This window comes from Macrosteles quadrilineatus, unplaced genomic scaffold (assembly GCF_028750875.1).
Source record: "Macrosteles quadrilineatus isolate MER2022 unplaced genomic scaffold, UCM_ALF_1.0 Scaffold_7__1_contigs__length_78375512, whole genome shotgun sequence".
In the NCBI taxonomy this organism is placed as follows: Eukaryota; Metazoa; Arthropoda; class Insecta; order Hemiptera; family Cicadellidae; genus Macrosteles; species Macrosteles quadrilineatus.
In genome coordinates this window covers 2,544,678-2,567,569 of record NW_026542600.1, presented here as the reverse complement: position 1 = coordinate 2,567,569, position 22,892 = coordinate 2,544,678, and the positions used below count along the sequence as shown (strand labels likewise).

The 22,892-nt window shown below is 38.6% G+C and overlaps 1 protein-coding gene across 1 annotated transcript in view; it reads left to right on the top strand.

Moving 5' to 3' along the window:
* Positions 1–490: 490 nt before the first annotated feature.
* LOC128998442 (uncharacterized) overlaps positions 491–22,892 on the top strand; it is a 45,191-nt gene continuing 22,789 nt past the window's right edge. The window contains exons 1-2 of the mRNA XM_054424567.1: positions 491–563; positions 3,585–3,726. Coding sequence (XP_054280542.1) covers positions 3,675–3,726 — 52 coding nt within the window. The 5' untranslated portion in view covers positions 491–563; positions 3,585–3,674. The remainder of the gene's footprint in view (positions 564–3,584; positions 3,727–22,892) is intronic.

Here is a 22,892-nt window from a genome sequence, read left to right as displayed (position 1 = left end):
GTTAGATAATACCATATAATACCTATAGTTTCAAATAAACATGTAGGTCTAGATAAAATAATTTAGGCTTACTTTTAAATAATGTCTATTTCGTGATGTTTGTGGCAAAGTAAAATGTATAAATTTGTGACTATTTTTTAACGATTTCATTTGTTTTGTTATAGGTAATGTAAGTTGTAGAGCGATTGCCAGTCTTAATTAAACTACAATAAAGTTTTTCATATCATTATCAATATCTGAACAATATTGCCCTGCTATGGCATCCTTATTACATAAAACACCTGTAGATAGTTTTGTTCCTCTTAACCCATTATTACTAGACTATCTCAGTTTAATTAGTTTTTATAGCGGCGAACTGTAATCTTATATGGAAGGTGTGAATAAATGGGTCAATGTACCGAAGGTGGGTGAGCGGACTGTACCTTCAGTACCTGACTGATGAGACTGTACCGACTCCGAAGCCACTGAAGCCGAAGCCAGTCTCAGTCAGTTTTGAAACGTGTCCTTGTAGTGAACGTTGTAGTGTGGTTAGTTTGGTGCGCGCTAAGTTTAATTTATAAAAGGTATTTTAAAGTGATTGTAATTTAGATGGTTTTTGATTGATTATGTGTTTTTTTATTTATAAAAAATGTTCACGCAGATATCTCACCTTCACCCATAGGGCTGATTTAGCAGTATTATACTCTCGTTGGTTCCAACAAACTTCATTTTGAATTGTACATGTATGTGTAGCGTTCAATAGGTTTTACGAAATATGTGATTAGCGAAGCCGGTATTAACTGTTAGAGCGAATATCGGTTACTGGTAAGCTATTGTTATAAATGTATTCAAATATCGTAAATTGAAAAGCCGGCAGATCCCTTTAAACGAGGTAGTTATTTACCAGCTACTAAAATCGTGGTAGGCGAATAAAATATAGAACTAAAAAATTAAAGAAAATGAAACTTTAGTTTAACAACCATTTGAAGCTTTCTAACAGTTTTGCAAAGAACTAACATTCACCAAAGTAAGTCTACTTCTCATGAAGTAATTTTACGTAAACTATTTCTTTGTAGTCCCAAGGATTACAATCGCTGAGTTTGTCAATTACCGTAAAAAAATAATAATGGTGTATTTCATATAAATATAAGATCAATATCCTAATGTAATAATAAAACTAATCTATGATATCCACCAATTCATATGTCAAATTGAAATTAAAGTATCGGACTAAATAGATCCTATAAAAAATAGACTTTAGACATAAGTCAATTTAAATAATACTACAACAATCGAATGCAAATACTGTACTATTTTATTTTGCGAGCCTACTGGGTAATTCAACCAAAAATACATGCATGTATTGAATTTTATCATTTCATAATTTTAAATACACCACACCATAACTATATATTACAAGATTTCGTACTAAATAAGACATGCTCCAGAAGATAAATAAGCTTTTCAAAGAGCGTGTTAACAAAAACATTTGATTTAATATGTTTAATATCAATATAAACTAATACCTACGCCCAGCTTCAATAATGAAATGCTGCTGAGATACCTAGGGGGGATACTGCAACTGAAACTCATGTCCTCGAGAATTTATCCTGAACACTTCTATGTGGGAGTTACCGGGGGACCACTCGGCGCACCAGAAAATCTTATAATATTTTACAGTCTAACAATAAAATCGATCTTTTCCTCGATCAACACCCCGAACCGAGCAGGGAGAAGGGAGGTCGAAGGTGTGTCAGGGGTCCGTATGACCGATCCAGATGGCGAACCAGACATCAGGACGAGCAGGGAGACGAGCGCTCTGGAGGCGGTTTTTTGACGAAAGATCAAAGAAAAGATCGGCCCAATGTACGGTAGTGTGTCATGGTATATTTTTGTCGCGAACGCCGCAACGAGCGGCCGCCTGGGCTAGCTGTTGATAGTTCTAATTCTAATTTAGGCTAATATGGCAATTAAACTCTTTTTATTGGTAAAATAAATAAATGTTGGATAACATGTTGCCGTTATATGTTATGGGCATTTATGTTATAATTTTGTGGGTTGTTTGTCTTGATCGGGGAAAAGATCGATAGTGTTATATGATTTAACGTTTTACAATAGTTCCGCCTTCAGCCCTACCCACCGTACAAGTCTTTCTTCTCTGATATTGGATCCACCACAACAGTAGCCTATAATCTTATCACCGCTAACTAAGAATTGGGAACTACTACCAAAATACAGAGATTAATGTACTAATAAATAAAAAAAATTTAATATTTTCAACATTAATGAAATTTAAATCGATTTTGTGTGCAGTTACTACAGCCATGTCATTTAAAAAGGGGGATACAGGCTACAACCATAAAACATTTAACATATCACATTCAATCTTATCACCACTGCCCCAAATCGCTGATAATTATGTAATTTGATATAATTATATAGTTATTAAACACGTCTCATCCATGAATAAAAAATATTCTTTGTTGGATCATGATAATTCATTTGGCCATGATTCACGATTTTCCAATGTAATTTTATTTAGGTTGAATTTTGACATGGTTAACTGTGGTGTGGGGTTAGGACAAATATAAATGATCAATTCTCAATGAAAGTATGCCAATAAGAGGACGGATTATAGGTGATTTAAATCTTTGTGTGACCAGAGCACAAAGGAGTCGTAGTCCAAAGCGTACCCGATTCTTCTTTTCCTACAGGGGGGAGAGAGAAAGGTCCAGACGAGCCTTGTCCGTCGTCGACTAAACCTAAAATATCTACCGGAGGAGATAACAAATTATGTTTCCCATTGGGATATAGAAGAATTGATCTATTCTATTTATTCTGAGAAATTGACTTGTGCTGTTTTTGTTTAAACATACGCAACAAAAAACTTTACATTCCGTTAAAACGTTTGTTTGATTCTTCGAGGAACTGGTCTCCCCATGAACTAAGATATATTGTCAAACCTTATTCCCAAGACAAAGAGAATCCGACACTTCTTTCCGCACACGCTGTACACGGCAGAACAGTAATGACAAGATAATCTGAGCAGAGGACATTTTACTTCTGAACATTTTAAAAACATTTTTGAAAAGTAGGCTAATTGTTTTAATTAAGGTGTGTACATATCCGATATGTTAAAAACGTTTGCTTTTGAGAATCCAACAAAAATTGTTATTTCATAATAATATCTTACCTCTTCTTATCGAGGGACCCCGACAATGGTAAAATTGCGTATAGCAAATACAAAATGCACATACATATTTTCCGTCCGTACTAGCATCGTACACCGAAAAACATATTTGTGGAAATGTTTTGTGAATTTTTCACTAACAGGGTATCTAAAAATACACTTTGAGCACTATATCAACATTTTTTCCAAGTTCTTAAGTGTAGATCGTCTCAGTCGTAAACCGTTATAAAATTAAAACCTAACCTAACATAACAGATTTAATAAATCGCAAGTTCCTACATAAAACAACACTTTATGAACAACGTATCTAAATTATTAATGGGCTTTCCAAACTTTATTTTGTAAGAAGTATTATCAAACTAAATCACCCTATTTTATTTAACGTTTTAACCTTGAGTTACTATTCCTACTTTAGGAAACAAAGGTGAAATTCGTGAGGTGATACAGTGATCTATAGTCAAGTGATGTGATCCACCAGTGTGCTGAAGATCTACTTAGGACAGCCATGTGGGAACTGTTGGTGGTTCTGGCCGTTCTTTCTTCGCCAGTGCAGCCTGGTAAGTACATGGACTTTTTACCTACCTTCTCATTTTAGGGGATTGTTTTCACGTTACTTCAGACCAGGCCTAGAGGGTTGCAGCATCGTCACTTGAATGAAATCCTTTTCCGATTGGCAGGATTTGATCCCGGGACCTCAAGGACCGAAGCCATACGCTCCATACATTGACTTTGAATAGTATTGTATTGTAAATATGAAGTGGGGTTTATGAGTTTCACTACGCTTTTCGAATAAGGGCTATTCTCTGGTGTTAATACAAGAGAGCAAGCAATAGTTAGCGGTATTCAGTTAAACTAGTTTAATTTAAAGTTTGTTATAATAATAAATAAACAGTGTAATTGTTTCCTCTACATAAAACATTCTGAAACATCCTTAGAATTATTGTCAGCGCGTCTCTAAGGGTGATAAAATCTATTAGTAGTTTGTTCAGTCCATGATTTATATGTAGAAGTATCATTTATCCTGGTCCAAAATCCTCCAATAAATGATTGCCACGCACGATACTGATGAATATTGCATTTATTTATTCATAGCTACGGATACACCATTTACAAAATAGATGTGTGTTAAGCACATGAACAGAATGAAAAGATAACAAAAAAAATAACAAGATAAGTTACATAATGACCATTAAACAAAGCAGCATTGCAACAAAAAATAATAACAAGACAACAACGTAACAACAATAACAGATAATAACATTAACAAAGTATTGTACAGATAATAACAAAAAATATTTAATATTAATTTGGACTTCAGAAAAAGCATATAGATTTTGAAAGTAACAACAACAAATATCTCCTCAAGATTTAACAATAGCCTATATAAACTATGATGACATTAAGTTCTACGTGAAAAATAACAACAATCAACAATAAATCTATGAATGAATAACAAGAATTCAGATTCAGATTCAGATTCAGAAACACTTTATTCAAGATTTACATTTTACAAATATAAATGCAGAATGGCGTCAATAAATACAATTAATTCTATAAAATATTATCAAAATGCTCACTAAATGAGTAGTAACATTTGCTTAATATAAATATTTTCAATTTCTTTTTAAAAGTCTTAATATTATTAATTTCCATTAAATCTTTAGGCAGAGCATAAAAAACCTAGTACCTGCAGCAGTGGGTTTTTTTTATTATAAAACTCTAAACTATGCTTCTGGATGGCTGGGTATTTCCGATGCCGAGTATTATAATTATGTGTCATTCCCAATTTTGGAAGTGTATGTGTATTCATTTCACTTTTTAGATTAATGATAGTTTTATAAATATATAATCCATACACTGTAAAGATATTTAATTTAGCAAAATACTGTTTTGCCGATTGGTTTTCTCCTAAGTTTAACATTATACGTATGGCTCTTTTTTGTAAAAATAATATACCATCTAAATTTTGAATGGTTGTTGCACCATATAATTCAATGCCGAATGCTATATGTGAGTTTATGTGAGCATAGTAAACCTTCAGTAAAACATTCAACGAGCAGAGTTTAGACAAGTTGTGCAGCATAAATAGACCTGAACAAATTTTACTTTTTAGTTTATCAATGTGGTACAACCAAGATAAATGTTGATCAATTATTAGTCCTAAGAATTTAGTTTGAGTCACTTGAGTTAAGTAATTGTTATCAATTTTTAAATGAGGTTTTAAAGGTTTTTTTTGGGCAGTTGAATGAAAGAGATTTAGGAACAAAACAAACATACATCAGCTACAAAACAGGCATAACAAAGATAACGTTAGAGGATTTCCTTCTGAAGGAAGACAACTGTTCGTTGAAGTCATCTTGTGATCCGACTTTGTTTTCAAGACGCTGCAAATCTGGCCAATCCACGATTGAGAGAGTAGTTAGTTGGTAAGTACAAGTGAGCAAATGTATCTGAAGATCGTGTTCCTCTCGGTATAGGAAATTAATTCATAATTAAATAATGCATAAACCACTGTGTGATTGTGTGATAATTTTGACGATGTTAGAACAATAGACAGTTTACTGACATCAATGGAATGCAGAGGATTTAAATTGTAATGGATTGAAACAAGCGAACAGTTTATAATCTAAGAAAAAAGTTGTGGTCTATTGTGAGGTCTATATTCCGTTAAACCTATGGTTAAAACAATCTTGAGATAACGGATACCTATATATGAAATCTTTCATTATTCTTCCCTAAGAACATTCCAATCTTCGTCTGTTATTGATATGTAGTGGGTTCGGCATCAACAACCAATTTAAACAACGAAAATCGGGCCCAACGGTTTGACGCTCTATGATGTACTATCTCCTTTTGAGAAGGATTTCAAATATAGTGGAGGCCTGTCATCGAAATCGATTGTCTATTAACAACATTTTTATTTATTTTCCAGTAGACTAGAAGAACCAAATGGGTATCATATCTTAAGATTTATCAGACATTTTTAACAATCCTTTAAAATTGTACTAACACTGGATAAGTTGCGATTTTGAAACCACTCAGGAATCTGAGTAAATATGTTGAATTTGCCCCAATCAATACAGCAAGGCAGTAAAAAATGAATTTAGCCATTTAAGCCAAACAAGCTGTTTTATTTTTGTTTATAATGAGGATACGAAGGGGAGATCGGATAATCTATTCCTTTACAGTAACCTAGTTGATACAGAGATTTCAGTCAAGATATGTGAGTTATCTTTAACTTTAATCTTAATATTTATACACACATATTTACGATTATTGTGTTCAAAAATTCCCACCCTATCACAAAGTTGTGAATTTATATATCACAGAAAAAATCTCCGACTAAACATTGTTAGAGTCTTATTAAAAATATTATACCAAGCGCATATACGAATTTAACAACTTGCATACAATGTGTTTTATTCTGAAAACCAGTCTGGCAATAAAGTTCACATTAATCTGTCCCTTTAACGGCATTCTTGTACCACATTTTAATTGAACATAGACTGAGCACAGTGTATGACACTTTCTACCGATGACAAAGAAGAGATCCGGGTAGAGAGAAAGTGAAAGTGTGCTAGTGTTGTCATCGGGTTTACGTAGTCTACACGACCACAGTACGTTTTCTGTGACACGACTGACACAGTACAGTAACGGGTATTTCCCATAAAACACGTAATATAACCCTGACACCATCCCTCAAAGGTAGGTATAAAGTTTTGTGGCAAATGGCACTTTTGCGTCTTTTAAGGAAATAGTCCACACCCTAGGTCTTGATACAAACACCGACTTTTAGCTAGAAAATATTAGGCTATTGATAAACAAATGACATCTCGCTTGGGCTCGAACCAGCAAACTTCAGATTTGAAGGCGAACACTATCACGAACTTTGGAATGTTCATTTTAAAGCTTTCCTTGATCATATCTGTAGAATATTTGTGATTGTTTGCAGGCGTTTTAAAACATTGTTAACGGGGAATTACAATATTTTGCAAGGGTAACTTATTTGGCATTTTCTTGATTTGAAGTCATTTTTTTGCGATCTCCCGTCTTCAGGTGGGAAAGTATCTTGATAAGTTTTAGATATTATTTCACCAGTTGACGAGATGAGATTCCAGATCCCGAAACGTCGTGATCAGTGGCGGTTCTAGGACCTTGTCAAGGGGGGGGGGCTACCGGGGAGCTTGGGGAGTGTGGAGAACCCCCAATAAAGGAGGGGGATCAGGAGGCCCTTCCCCGGGAAAATTTTGAATTTTCAAAGCAGTTTGGTGACTTTATAAAGCCATTTTTAACGCATAAAACTGTACCTATTTGTCCTAAAACTCCCATTTCACCTGTTGTTTGTCATGAGCAAGTAGACATTTAAAAAATTATACTATGACGATTGCATTCATGAATTTCAAAACATACTGTGGACTCCATATCCTTCCAAAAGCCGTTTGGCAACTTTCTAAAGCTTTGTGTGCGAAAACTCCCATTTACCCTTTTATTTGTCATGAACAAGTAGATATTTTAAAAACTAACTATGGCGATTGCATTCAAAAAAATATTGCAGGCTACGACCCATATCCTCCTAGTTTAGTGACTTTCTAAAGCCATTATAATGTCTGAAACTAGAACTGTGACCAACTATCCAAAAACCTCCCATTACACCTGTTTTTTGTCATGAGCAAGTAGACATGTATTAAAAATTAAACGATGGTGAACTTGCATTCATGGATTTCAACACCGTAAGCTACGGCTATATCTCCTAACGTTTGGTGACTTTAACGCTTTAACCCATTTTTAACATCTAGAACCGTGTCCAGTTGTCCAAAAAACCTTCCATTTCACCTGTTATATGTCATGCAAGCAAGTAGACACTTTTTTCAACCCTAAGTTTTTTCTACATTGCATTGACCTGTCGCAGTTTTTGGCACCAGATAAAATATTTGCCAACAGCAGCAATAAACTATAGTCACAGTAGACAACCCACGATATAGTATCAAATAATAGGATACTGGCACTACCGATGTTGACTGATTGACTGATGTCTGTGTATTAGTAGCTAGCAGGCAATTTGACAACCATAATATATATATAGGTATATAGGAACATGAAATCAGTGCTGTTTCCCCGCCCTCGCTCGCGTGCTCGGCGCTCGCCTTAGCCCTAGCATGTCAACAGCTGAATTGCTGAAAAAATTGTATTGATGCCTACAACTGCCCATAGCGTAATGTTGTTTAATTCCTCGTGCTATGTGGAACTTAATATAATACTGCGCCTGCCATCGCTTATTCAGTTTGGTAAATACTACACTGATGTCTGTTTTATAACATTGCGTGTTTTAAGGACAAAATGTATGTTTAAATTTATTTTTCCAGAGAAAAAGTCGACAGAAGCCATACATTTTGTAGTCGGACGCCATTAAAAAGTCAAATAGGGGTTTAAAATATTGCCTGGCTATTTCTTAACTTACTGTTATCATAATTAATGTTTAGTGTTCATTATTAAGATTGCGTCATTAATGCAGTTTTAGCAGTGCTGTAGCTGTGTAGAAAGGAGAGAAATATTTTTTTTGAAATCTCAATTGATATGGTTTTGTTATAAAACTAATCACGTGTGGTAATATAAGACATGTATGAACAGCTGGACAGTTGAGTAGTGATCTAGTGATGGTTTGGTAATCAGCGGGTTGCCGGTTCGATCCTGAGTAAAGAAAACCGGTAGCTTTTTGGTGGTTGGAACCTGGATCTAAATGTTCGTGAACATTGGGGTAAATAAATTTGATAGTTCTGACTAATGAAACATATGATCTTAGTCAATGACAAAGCCACACAATCTAAGAATGTACCTTAATTACTATAGTTTATTAAATTTGTTTAGCAAAGCAAAAATACAGGGCGTTTATAAAAAAACATCAGGTTTTAAACCCTTTTATTGACGTTAATGTTAAAAAATACGGATATAATATATATAAACAGAAATGAGAACTCTTAAATTTGTCATAGATACCCTTACAAGTGCTCAATGTGCCGTCCATTAGCCGTGGAGCAAGTTTCCAATATATGCTGTAAATTGTCCCATACACCGGCTAGCACCGCAAGGTTGATTGATTCTACGGCATTGCAAATTCGTCCACGAAGCCTTGAAGCGGAGAAGCGTTTGAGGCATTGGCATTGGCGGTACATAAACTTTGTCTCTTACATAAAATATGGGGCTATAGCCAGCCCCATACAAAACACCCCACACCGTAAGATCAGGAGATCTAGGGGGCCATTTTAGAAGGGTCAAGTCACTATCGTCAACATGTTTTTTCTTGAATCGTAATCATTTTAAAAATGATGCAAACACGTCCAAGAAAAAACCAAGACTGATTATTGAACAGCTGATTGTAGAACTTGGAAACGTGCTTTTAAAAGGCCATGTTTCAAATATTAACGTGGGTCGAGAATTGAATGTGGTACATGCCATTAAAACCTGATGATTCTTTTATAAACGCCCTGTATTAAAGAATCGTACAACGATTGTGGTTTAGATTGTTAAGCAAGTGTTTAAAATCTTGGAAAAAATTATTTACCATCTTTATCGCTCCCAAAATGTTAAAAAGCTGATACAATATCACAAACTAGATACACAAAATACACTCTACCGTTGTATGAAACTGCATAGTACTTTTGGTACTGCTCGGTGTGCCTTCCGGAGATGGACCTCCACATTCGTCACGGTCAATTTCAGACCACACACATTTTCGTCGAGTCGTTGCAATTGCATTCAATCAAGAACCCCGTAGTTACAACACAAAAATGAAAATACCCACTTGCTGTAGGCCACTTTGTGTATATTTTATAGTAGTTTAATTAAGGGAATTGCCATTACCCATGTCTAGCTGACATGGATACGTAACTGGGTAGATTTGAACACCATGAGCGAAGGATGGGTTTAGAATGGAGATGACTTATGTAGCTTTGTTACCAGCTTCTCTTGCCAGCATCACATCACCCAATGATTAAGGACAGCTTGGTCCAGTTTCGAACCGGTGACCTTTTGACTTTCATCACTCAGCAACTCAGATCGCTATCATGTCATTTTCAATGTTTAAAGTCGTGGAATCTCGGATTTACCGTTGGGCGTACAGTGACCAAGCGACCAGCCTCATAAGGTCAATGCCTGATAGTTGAGTGAGGAGCCGGTTATGGAGCCGTGGCCATCGATATGGGATACAGTATCTACATCAAGTTCCAAGTTCATATGATTGTGGCGACTAGCGCCACGTCTGGGGGAAGTGCCTGCTCGCTGGGAGCATATACTTCCGGTCTACTGTGGGTCCAAGCCCTGGTAGCTCAGCTACCTGTAGACGTCAACGTCGTTCTGGGAGTTAGTCGTCGATCCGGGGGCGAAGCTGGGGAACATCCTCAGCGACCAGGTCCCTGATGTGTTCCCACGGAGAGTCATCCGCCGTCTCTTCAAGTCTCGCTCGAAGGCCGTCTACGAAGTCTCGGAGAGTTGTCACTGCCGTGGAGTCCCTGATGACGGAGTTCCTCACGTACCAGGGTGAATCTGTCGCCTGCCGAAGAGCCTTGCTCTGGACGACGAGCAGCCTCCGTCTAGCGGTTCTGCAGGTGAGGTGGTACCATGCAGGGGCTGCGTACGTGAGGACAGGCCGAAGCAGGGCCGTGTAGAGTCTGACTCTTGCAGCCGTCGACAACTTCCGTGACTTGAGCAGCGGGCGGATGGCGCCAAGACCTTTCCTGGCGAGGTCGCAGACCCTCTCGACGTGGGGAGTCAGGGTGAGTCGCTGATCCAGCAGGACGCCGAGGTACTTCACCCGGCGCTTCCATGGGATGTCGGCCCCGTCTAGGTGGAGGTGTTGACCATCGTCCTGCCTCCTCGACCTCGTGAAGGAGATGGCCTCACTCTTGTCAGCGTTGACTTTGACTCGCCACTTCGTCAGCCACGGCAGCAACAGGTCCAGCTGTCGCTGGGCATACACCCTGGACATCCTCAGGTTGGCGGAGGTGGCAGTGAAGAGCGCATCATCTGCATAGAGCGAGAGCTGCACTCTCGGCGCCAGGGGTATGTCATTGGTGTACCACAGGTAGAGTATCGGCCCGAGAACCGACCCCTGTGGCACACCCGAAGAGACTGGCCGTGGTGTGGAGGTCGCCCGTCCAACGGAGACCCTGAAGCGGCGAGCGGTCAGGTAGCTCTTGACGAGCCTGTAGATCGAGCCGGGTAGAGGGGAGGACGCCAGCTTGTAGAGAAGTCCCTCGTGCCAGACCCGGTCGAAGGCTTTGCTCACGTCGATCAGGACTGAGGTCGAGTGGTGCTTCCGTTCCATCGCTCCAGCGATGGTGTTGAGGACCCGCCGCAGCTGGAGGGTGGTGGAGTGGCCCCGCCTGAAGCCGTACTGCTCAGTCCTGATCGAAGAGAAGAACTCCTCGGGGAATCTCGCCAGGATGATCCGCTCCAGCATCTTGGAGAGCACAGGCAGGAGGGAGATCGGCCTGTGGTTCTCGGGGAAGATGTGGTCCTTGCCGGGCTTGGGGATGAGTATGACATTCGCCAGCTTCCAGGTGTCGGGGAAGTGGGCCAGCCTCACGCAGGAGTTGAAGAGGCAGGTGATGACAACAATCACCCAAGCCGGCAGGTTCTTCAGTGCTGGAGTCCCGAGGGAGTCCGGTCCAGGGGCCTTCTTCGGACGGAGTCGAGCGATGTGGCCCTTCACCTCGCTGACGGTCACGTGGGGGATGTCCTCTTCGTCGGAGTCCGGCTCGTAGGTCTCTACGAAGTCGTCCACAACCTCGCAGAAGTCTTCGTCGTAGACGTCCGGGTGTGGGGAAAACTGGTCTTCCAGCGAGTCTGCGAAGGTCTCTGCACGGTCTTCGGGCGAGTAGACGAGCCCGCGTCCCCCATGCAGCGGCCTGTTGTGGGTCTTCGTGCCGCGCAGAGCCTTGGCGATCTTCCAGATCCCGTCGTTGGTGTCAGCCTGGCCCTCGACGAAGTCCTCCCACTCCTGGGACCGATGCTCAGCCAGCAGTCGGGAGCACCTCCTGGCCTGCCGGTTGAAGTCCGCCTTCGCTCGAGGGCAGCGGGACTGTTGGTACGCCCTCCTCAGGCGACGTCGCAGGGTGATCTCCTCCCGCAGCCCCTGGGGAAGTGGTGGGGGAGCCCTCGGGTCAACGTCAGAGCTGGCGGCAACCACAGTGTCCTGCAGCAGCGTTGACAGGTCCAGGACTTGCTGGTCGAGCTCCTCTGCCGTCTCAGGTGGCGGGGGAGGCGGTCGAGGGGCGTTGGCCAGGAGGTTGGCGAACTTCGCCCAGTTCACCCTCTTCCTGCGGACTGGAGGGCGGTCGGGGACTCCTCCCTGTGGCAGATCGATGATCACCGGGACGTGGTCGGAGGAGAGGTCGGAGACGACGAAGACTTCGACTGGGCCATCGAACGAGCCAGCCAGACCGATGTCCAGGATGTCAGGCGGGTGTCCAGCACGGGGGTAGTGTGTGGGGTCGGCCGGGGCAACCACGTTGATGTGAGGGTGGGCAGTGAGGTAGCGCCTGAGAGCGGCTCCAGTGAAGTTGCCTCTCCTGCAACCCCAGTCTAGGTGCTTCGCGTTGAGGTCGCCTGCCAGAAGCGCCGGGGTGCCGGGGGGCAGCAGCATGTCCAGGAGTCCGGGGTCGAGGCGTCTCGCTGGGGGGTTGTAGGCAGAGGAGACTTCCAGCTCTGCACCGTCATGCTGGAGGGCGATGGTCGTCACTTCGATGCCAGGCGGGAGGTTCCTGACGATCGGCCTGTGGGTGACCCGACGATGAACCAGTATCGCCGAGCCACCACTGGGACGTTGTTGCAGAGGCCTGTCTGTCCGGTGAGTGTAGTAGTTTCGGACGTTGAACCTGTCCCCACCGCGCAGATGCGTCTCTTGGATGAGGGCAACGTCAACGTCCATGTCAGTGAGGAGCTGTGTCAGCTCGTAGCGTCTGTCGGCAAGCCCGTCGGCGTTCCACGTGAGGATGCGAAGTCTACGCATGATGTTGGGTCAACTGGTCAACAAGTCGCTCGACGACGACCAACATGCTCCTCAGCGTGGAGATGAGTTGAGCCAGCTCAGACTGCTGCGACGGGCTCCTAGACGACTGGGCCGGGGTTGAGGCCGGCTCGATAGGCTGGGCAGGGCGGCTGGGCTGCGGGGCAGGGCTGCTGGGCTGCGGGGCTGGGCTGCTGGGCTGCGGGGCTGACGTATCGCCATTTACTAAAGCTTTGCGTATTCATTGCCCGGAGGCCGGAGGGGTTGATTGTGAAATTACTATTTGTTATGAGTTTGTTCTCGGCTTGAATGTAGGTGATAGTCAAATCTTCAACGGATAAATTGAAAGGTGACTAAAAAGCCCACAACTGGCAAATAACTTGCATTTCTGGCGCAGGTAATTAATTTTTCTCCCGGGTGAACACATAAACCTAACCTACGTGGTGATTTTGCTTAGCAATCCTATAAAAGTTCCTCATGTACGTGAACATCTAAAATTGATTAGCGAGTAAACCTCTCCAATCACTCTGGTAGGCTACATGGTCATTTTGATCTGTCAGTAAACCTATCCAATCACTCTGGTAGGCTACATGGCCGTTTTGATCTGTCAGTAAACCTGAAAACCTTTTAATGTACGTGGTTATTTTGGTCAGTTATTTAACATCATTATTTTCTAAGCGAAAATTGTGGACATTTAACATCGCGATTAGTAAAACGCAAAATTTTTACGACATTTCGTTATCTAGATATAATATTATTTTGTTATATTTTTGAATGTCAGGTTAAGTGTAAGAAAGGGCCATGTGGCCCTAACTTTGCGTGAAAAAATAAACGATTTTCATTTCATTTCATTTTAAAAATACACTTATGTCCACTGTAAATATCCCTACGAGAGTTAAATGATAAGGCATACACCCCTCAATCATTAAATTGTGATGAAAAAAATCACTTTAAAAAGTGTTATTCCACATAACCAGTTTATGCCATATGGACAAAGTTTGTGAAAACCTTGAAGAAGGATGACAATTTTTAAGTATTTTAGGTACATTTTGGCATCAAACCTTGCTTGCAAGTTGAATTTTGAAACTTTTCCAAGTTTTCGAAGTTATAAAGTCTTTATGTAAGAACACCCTGTCATTCCCATTGAGAATGGACTCGTGTATTAGACTGAGCTGATTGTACCCCCAGTAAGTGGGGCGCCAGAAAGCGTGTAGGCCCTACACACATGCAATGGACGCGCTACTACCACTCCCCCCCCTCCCGTCTCAGTGAAAGCTGTTGTTATTTGCCAATGATGACTCTGTCCATAGAAGCAAACTATATAATGACTCAGTGTCCACATAGAAGCAAACTATACAATGACTCAGTGTCAATATAGAAGCAAACTATACAATGACTCAGTATCCTCATAGAAGCAAACTATACAATGACTCAGTGTCCACATAGAAGCAAACTATACAATGACTCAGTATCCTCATAGAAGCAAACTATACAATGACTCAGTGTCCACATAGAAGCAAACTATACAATGACTCAGTGTCCACATAGAAGCAAACTATATAATGACTCAGTGTCAATATAGAAGCAAACTATACAATGACTCAGTATCCTCATAGAAGCAAACTATACAATGACTCAGTGTCCACATAGAAGCAAACTATACAATGACTCAGTGTCAATATAGAAGCAAACTATTCTTGCTGAAGTTCGCTTGGTCTGCAGGTTTCTGCGGTTGGGGTTATTTAATGTTCCGCAGACTATACCAAAATAGTTCTAAAATAATATTAAATGAAATATATAGACTTCCACGGCAGCTATACAATACTAGGTCGCGATGTCCAAACTATGTAGGATGCCGAGGCGAAGTTTCGGAGATACAGTACTGTTATAAACAATCTCCCCTCATCACGGCGACGTGGTCTCTGAGTTAAGATACTCGTGAACTTTTACGGACCATTTTTTTGAAATTGCAGACTTTGTGAACAAGTAATATATCCGTTATTATTTGTTAGTATTTATGATTGTTTTCAATATGTGAACTTAATAGTACTGCCGTGTTAGTAGTATTTGTGAACATGTTACTACTTGTAAACATCTTATATTTGAAGTATCTTGAAAACGTTAGTATTCGTGACAATTTTACTATCCTTGAACATGGTAGTATTTATAAACATGTTATTATTTACGAATATGTTGGTATTTCCAAAGAAACTAATATTTTTAACATGTTAGTATCCTCGAACAAGTTTGTATTCGTAAACTTGCTACTAATGATTAGGATGATAAGATTGTTTTGGACGTTATCCGCGAATACGTTAGTATTTTTGTTAACATGTAACTATGCGGCGGTTAACATCCTACCTTAAACTGTACATTCAGCCACACTTATAACTGAAATATCTTATTTTTTTTAGACTTTATGTCAGAGATCCAATTGCCGCATAAGTTTGTTCATAACTGCAGATTTACCATCAGAGAAAGTGACGGTAACTCTGAAGTGATGAATCTGCAGCCTTTCATGCGGTATCCTGAGTACCGCATGCAAGACTATTAGAAATGATGACATTTTCCGCAGATCGGCAAAATTCCATCAATAAAAATATGTTTGCACTTTCGATATCACTATGTTCATGAGCTCAGGAAAGATGAGGATAAGGAAAGTTGAGGACAGGGAAAATTCCGGACAAATAGGGGTGTGACTCGGGGGAGGGAGAGATGAGCTGAACTATATCCAAACTTCTTTAACCTAATCCACTGGGTTTAATAGCCAAACAGACGGACTATAGATAGGCTCTGTTTGCTCACCCTGTCCTCATCATCATCTTTCCGGACACCGTTTGAGGCGCGACCAGCCGATCCTAATTAGTGCGGCTGGGTGAGTTTCTATTGGGCGTTGAACTCTGCAAGACCTGGCCAGTCGAAAGATCCCACATGACACAAATACGAAATACATCTCAGATAGGTACCATATACATTACTTCTGCAATATACAATATCAAATACATATTTAATACTATCTGATAGGTACGTATTCGGGACGTGTACATATCTCATGCAGCAGACATAAGGTGACTGGAGGTTTGGGTTGGGATACTGGAGGTGGTGGCGGTACCATACAGATATGGGGTCATAGTCCAAACAATAAATTAACAAATCATTAGAGATTATTGACACATTCCACGCTCATCTATCTGAATCCATTCACCCATGAATAGGTAAAATCCCATCTACATGGAATAGATGAAGCCAATTCTTATTCAGATAGAAAATTACACAATGAACCACTCATAATGTGACCACAGAAATCATTCATTGATACTGTAGCAACACAATCCACCAGAAGCTCGTTTCGACTACATCAATTTTAATTGTAAAACTGGAAACGACTTCAACACCAACATATGAATGAAATGTCGTACTATCAAAGCTAATTGACTATTGAAAATCTTAAATTAACCCGGCAGGGTTCACACGAGCGATATATTTAGCTGACTAGCATTCCTCGTGACCCGGCGACATACCGGTTCACTCGAGCGATATATCTAGCTGACTTGCATTGACTAGCATTCCTCGTAACCCGGCGACATACCGGTTCACTCGAGCGATATATCTAGCTGACTTGCATTGACTAGCATTCCTCGTAACCCGGCGACATACCGGTTCACTCGAGCGATATATCTAGCTGACTTGCATTGACTAGTGAACGATGTTTTCGATACATCGATTTTTTTGATACGTCGATGTTTCGTTGTAAATATTTGATGTTTTTGCGTCGATGGTAAGTGACTGATGTTTTTGTTACATTGATGTTTTGGACAATAACGATGTTTTAGACAATTATTGAAGTTTTTCGAAACTAAAATAATTGCACTAGAATAATGAAGTTCAGCTAACAAACCATCAATTAAACTATTATAAAGTTTGGTTGAAAAAAACATCATTGCTAAGAGGTTATAGGCCAATATCAAATTATTTTAGAAACCTCTTAGTCGGTTATCAATATATGTTTTGTTTATTCGTATTGTTGGACTTGTACGAGTAATACACAATAAGTTGTATGCAATTTAGAACATTGCTAATTTTCTTTCAATTAATAACGCCATTTTACAATAACGGAATCCAAACAAAATATCATCATTATAGTCATGATGATCATTTATTTTCGTATTTATTTTTCTTTGGTCCTGTGGTCCGCTACCTAGTAACAGACTATATACAGTAAATAACTTCTTGAATACCATTGTACGTGTTATTAAATTTACGGAAAGTAAATAAAAGATACGTCTTATAACACTTAAAACATTTATTTACGCTTATACTGTTACTCACAAGACGGTAAATATACAAAAAAGGTATAAGTGGTAAAAAGGGTAAGTGGTGATCGATTTCGATTGGACACTCCAATCATCATCAGACCCAATAGGCGAATAATCGAAATCGATCACCACTTGCCATCTTTTTTGTATATTTACCGTCTTGTGAGTAACAGTATAAGCGTAAATATATGTTTTAAGTGTTATAAGACGTATCTTTTATTTACTTTCCGTATATACAGTAGTCAGCTAGATAAGTCATTCGTGAGAACCTTGCCTAGCTAAATGTTTCATCTTGTTTGGGGATAGAAAACCACAACCTAGACTTTCTGGTTTCAAAAATAAACATTGTAATGGTTTTTTTTAAATTAATTTCCATTACAATAACTCAATTCAGGCCTGTGCAGTAGGTGTATTATTATGTATACGTGGAATAATAATAAAACGTAATACGAGATAAGACAATACATAGTTAGACGACTGTTTACGATTGTCACTTATTCATTTCACAACCTTAAACCCTAAGAAATTAAATTTTATCTCGAGTTATAATTTAATTATATATGCAAAATTAGGTTTTCTCTACAATGCAGTTTAATAAAAAAAGTTACTTGGAAACTTTACGTAAGTAAACTCTAAACTTATAGTTTAAATTATGAAGAGTGGTTTATAGCTTAAAAATTGATCTGAATACTGCTTTCGACATGTAGGTTTCTAGTACATCTTAGATTTAATAATTACAGCAAAAACATGCATAGATGTATTCACCAATTCATTTGATTGATCACAATTCATTTTACATAAGTATTCTTTAGATAACTCAATAACATTGTTCAGTAGGCCTCAACAACTGTCAACGACAGTCAAATATATTATGCTATCGTATTAATTAAAATAGTTATCTGTGTATCTTAATGCGGCTCGTGCGTAAACATTTCTCTCGTGCGCAGCACAGGCACTTTGCGCTTGTGATACACATTATATTTTTCCTACAGTTACTATAAAGCATATACATAATTAGTCTTTCAAACACTATACAACACGTTTTAGGTTATGTTAAATCCGAGTTTGAACGAAAATAGAATGTTAACACGAAACAACGTGTTAAGTCGTAGTATCCAAATTCAAAAGGCTTTAAAACACTGCACCAGCTGATTGTAGTCGTAGTATCTTTGTTGCCAACTTATTTCCAAGTGTACACGTATTACGTACCCAATAAAAGAACACTGTTTTGTGTTGTTTAGTTGGACTACTGGAGAGCGGCAACAAATGTATGTGACAAAAGTAAGTATATACAGCAATTAGCTACTTTGCGTGCTATAATCAGTGCAAGGAAGCCCACTTTGTCAGTTAACTGTAGGAAAAATAATATAGACCCCAAGTGTAAACGGTTCTTGACGATAAACATTAAACAACAATGAAGTGTAACAATACGCATAACAGCTGATTTAAGTTAAGCGAGTATTTCCAACCAGCGTTACCAACTTATTTTCAAACGTATACAACCTCGTCTGAATGTACCGAGCTTACTATTCGGTTTTTTGTAGGCTGCAAATGTGGAGTACGATTAAGTACCGTACGATAAAGTAGAACAGTACAAGGAAAAGAGTTTTGGGGATGGGAATGACTGCAAGAACTCACTATTTTGCGATTCGTAAACAGTGCAAAACAGCCGATTTTCAAAGGTATATTTGTAGGGGGAAATAATTCTTGATTCAGGATATACAGGATATCACGTAAATAAACCGCGAAACTCCGGGAAATGGTTTTATGGGTAAAAATAAATTGAAAATCAAGTATATTTTTCAAAAAATGCCACGTTAGCGAGATATTCGTCATTTAATTTTTGGTATATAAAATGCATATCTCTAAAGCTACGTATTAAAGATGTATGTGTGAAATTTGGTATACCATAAGTAGCAAAAAGCTATTTGCGAAATAATAATTACCAACAATATTAATTTGGTTTAAAAATGGGTGCAATTTTCATTTTCATAACTTAAGCTACAAAAGTGGCCAATTTCATGATAAAATGTCAGGAACACTTTCATTTAGTATTTAAAACTTATCATCAAACGACACAAAGTAAAAAAAATCGAATTACAAATAACTAGCTAGCACCGTTCACAAATATTCTAGCTATCCCCACAATACATGGGTCCAGAAATCTTAAAAATCACTTACCAAAAAGTTTAATTACCCTAGAAATTCCTTCAACGTTTTAGTCCAGTCAATGAATGAGGTGTAGAGTGCGTGAGCAGGTAACTAAGCGATTCCTTCAGAAACTTGTTCAGGAGGCTTAGGGTGTTAACATACCAAAAGTCCTGACTCCTAGGTGGTGAGCCAGGGGGTGGAGGGGGGAAAAAGGGGGGGAGAAAGGTACGCATTTTGGGTTTTTTGATTATAACTCGAAAACTATCAACTTTTTGTATACTATAGTAAATTATAAAATTAAAGAAGATTAAATTTTCTACAAGAAAAGTATATAATGTGTTTATTTTGGTTCAACAGATTACGAGTTATAACTTATTTAATTTATATCTTATTAAAATCTCCTTCCATAAGAAATACATGTAAATTAGTATGCAAAATGGGGCGAATCCTATCCGCCCGAAGGAAATATAAATGATATTCTGGAAATCTTGACAAAATTTCCAGTAATTTGACACTTTAATCATTAAAATTGATCCAAAATTAAGGCGAGGGCGAGGTAACAAAATGTCGAGTTTTGGTGTTTTTTTATTGGAAATATAAACAAAAAAACCTTAAATCATCCCATTTTTAAACGCTCACCCTCGCTTTAATTTTTGACAAAATTTCATGATTAAAGTGTCAAATTACTGGAAATTTTGTCAAGATTTCCAGAATATCAGTTATATTTCCTTTGGGTGGATAGGATTCGCCCCATTTCGCATACTAATTTACATGTATTTCTTATGGAAGGAGTATTTTAATAAGATATCAATTAAATAAGTTATAACTCGTAATCTGTTGAACCAAAATAAACACATTATATACTTTTCTTGTAGAATATTTAATCTTCTTCAATTTTATAATTTACTATAGTGTACAAAAAGTTGATAGTTTTCGAGATATGATCAAAAAACCCAAAATGCGTACCTTTTTCCTCCCCTTTCTCTCCTCCACCCCCTGGCTCACCACCTAGGAGTCAGGACTTTTGGTATGTTAACACCCTAAGCCCCCTGAACAAGTTTCTGAAGGAATCGCTTAGTTACCTGCTCACGCACTCTACACCTACTTTTGGATCATTCATTGACTGGACTATTTAGACTTCCCCCCCCCCCCCAAAATGGTTCAAGATTGAATATATTTTATCCATTTAGACTATTTAGAGGGCTGCTGGAATTAGGTATGAATAAACCTAATGATGTATTTGTTTTACCTGTTAGTTTTAAAGTCTTACAGCTTTAATTTAATTTGACGATTTCTCCTGGTTCTTATGTGATTCACTGCCAAAAAACACACGTTTTAAATGTAAAATGTGGCAAAATCGGACTAAGCTAGGCAGGTTGTATAGTAATGTACGACTAAAATCGTGTTACATATATCACCTATTTGTTATTCTCTCTTTTTGATCTTGATGTCTTTGAAAGGCAATTATAAATACTAAATGATAGTGTTCATGACATTTTTTTTATAAAATTTGCAATTCTTTTTAATAGTAATCCAAGCTATACAAATTAAAACGGCCGCCATATTGTAAGAAACATATTAATGACATTGTTTTGCAAATTGTTTATCAATTAGACAGTAGCCATAAGTCATAAGTCCTTTATTCCAAAATAACAAAGCGTAATTTCTTTTCGATTTAATTTATAGCAGTGGAATTGAATAACGCACAATTTTCCCAGCATTTTCAATTCAATTTTCAAGTACTTCTACACCAATGGAATTCAGTAGGTAAATTTAAAGCATTGCTAGAAATAAAATTTGTGACCTATTTTAGAATTTGTATTTTCAGTGATTTTTTGTAAGTTGTAAGAATGTTAAACACGAATTACGAAAATGAAGAGATGGTATTAATTAACAATTTTCAAAGGTCTGGACTTATTGAGGCGTTTGTTTTCAACTACATGTATAATGTATATTCATCGTCTTGTAAATAGTTTAATTTTGGTTTTTGTAGTTGAGTTTTAAACCTTCTTAGTAAGAAAAAAACATTTAAAAGAGGTAGGGGCCTTCTCCGTATAACCAATAGATGGCCCTCAAACTAAAGCCACGCGACTCTATAAACAAATTTTCCCGTTTCATTGTGGATTAATTCCTGTTCATTTAGTTCATTTTAGTCAATGGTATAACCAATAGATGGCCCTTAAACTAAAGCCACGCGACACTATAAAACAATTTTCCCGTTTCATGTGGATTAATTCCTGTTCATTTAGTTCATTTTAGTCAATGGTATAACCAATAGATGGCCCTTAAACTAAAGCCACGCGACACTATAAACCAATTTTCCCGTATCATTGTGGATTAATTCCTGTTCATTTAGTTCATTTTAGTCAATGGTATAACCAATAGATGGCCCTTAAACTAAAGCCACGCGACACTATAAACAAATTTTCCCGTTTCATTGTGAATTAATTCCTGTTCATTTAGTTCATTTTAGTCAATGGTATAACCAATAGATGGCCCTTAAACTAAAGCCACGCGACACTATAAACAAATTTTCCCGTTTCATTGTGGATTAATTCATTAGTTCATTTTGGTAGTTTTCAAAATTCTCTGTAGAAAAAAAAACAAGTAGACCCTACTCTGTATTTAACCAAAATATCTCAAATGAACGTGATGTCAAGAACATAATTCTTTTGTTGTGTTTAATGGTGTCATTCTGGTATTTTTTTCATTGAAGTATTTTTATGCTTCGGTTGAAAGAAAAATATTAAATATGTAGTTCGTATTTGAACAAATAGTGGACCTTTAAACAAAATAACGCGATATCATGAACCAGCTATCTTCCATATCTTGTGAATTGTTTTATTCTGGTCTGTAAAGTTCGTTTGCAAACTCAATATGTTAAAGAAATGCACTATCAAAGGCTATCAACCAAAAGCACGCGATATCTTGGTCTTCTGACTGGTTAGTTGGTTGTCGGTCTAAAGAATGTTGATTGGGTTCTGCAGGCCTGCCGGGGCACAGGTTGCTGGTCCGTTACGTACCGTTAGATCGCAGGTGCGGTGTTGTCAAGTCTCCAGTCTCCTAACTCCCTACCTTCGTCCCCTCCCTGGCGTTTGGAATAAGAATCTGCATTTGTAGTGTTAGTGTAGTTCCTTGTGTAAATATTTTTTTGGGCACTAAACGAAAAGGTAAATCGGTCCCGGAGCTAGGTCTAACCATGAGACCTACAGTAGCTTATTCCCTAGAGGAGGAATTCACTAAAACCAAGCGT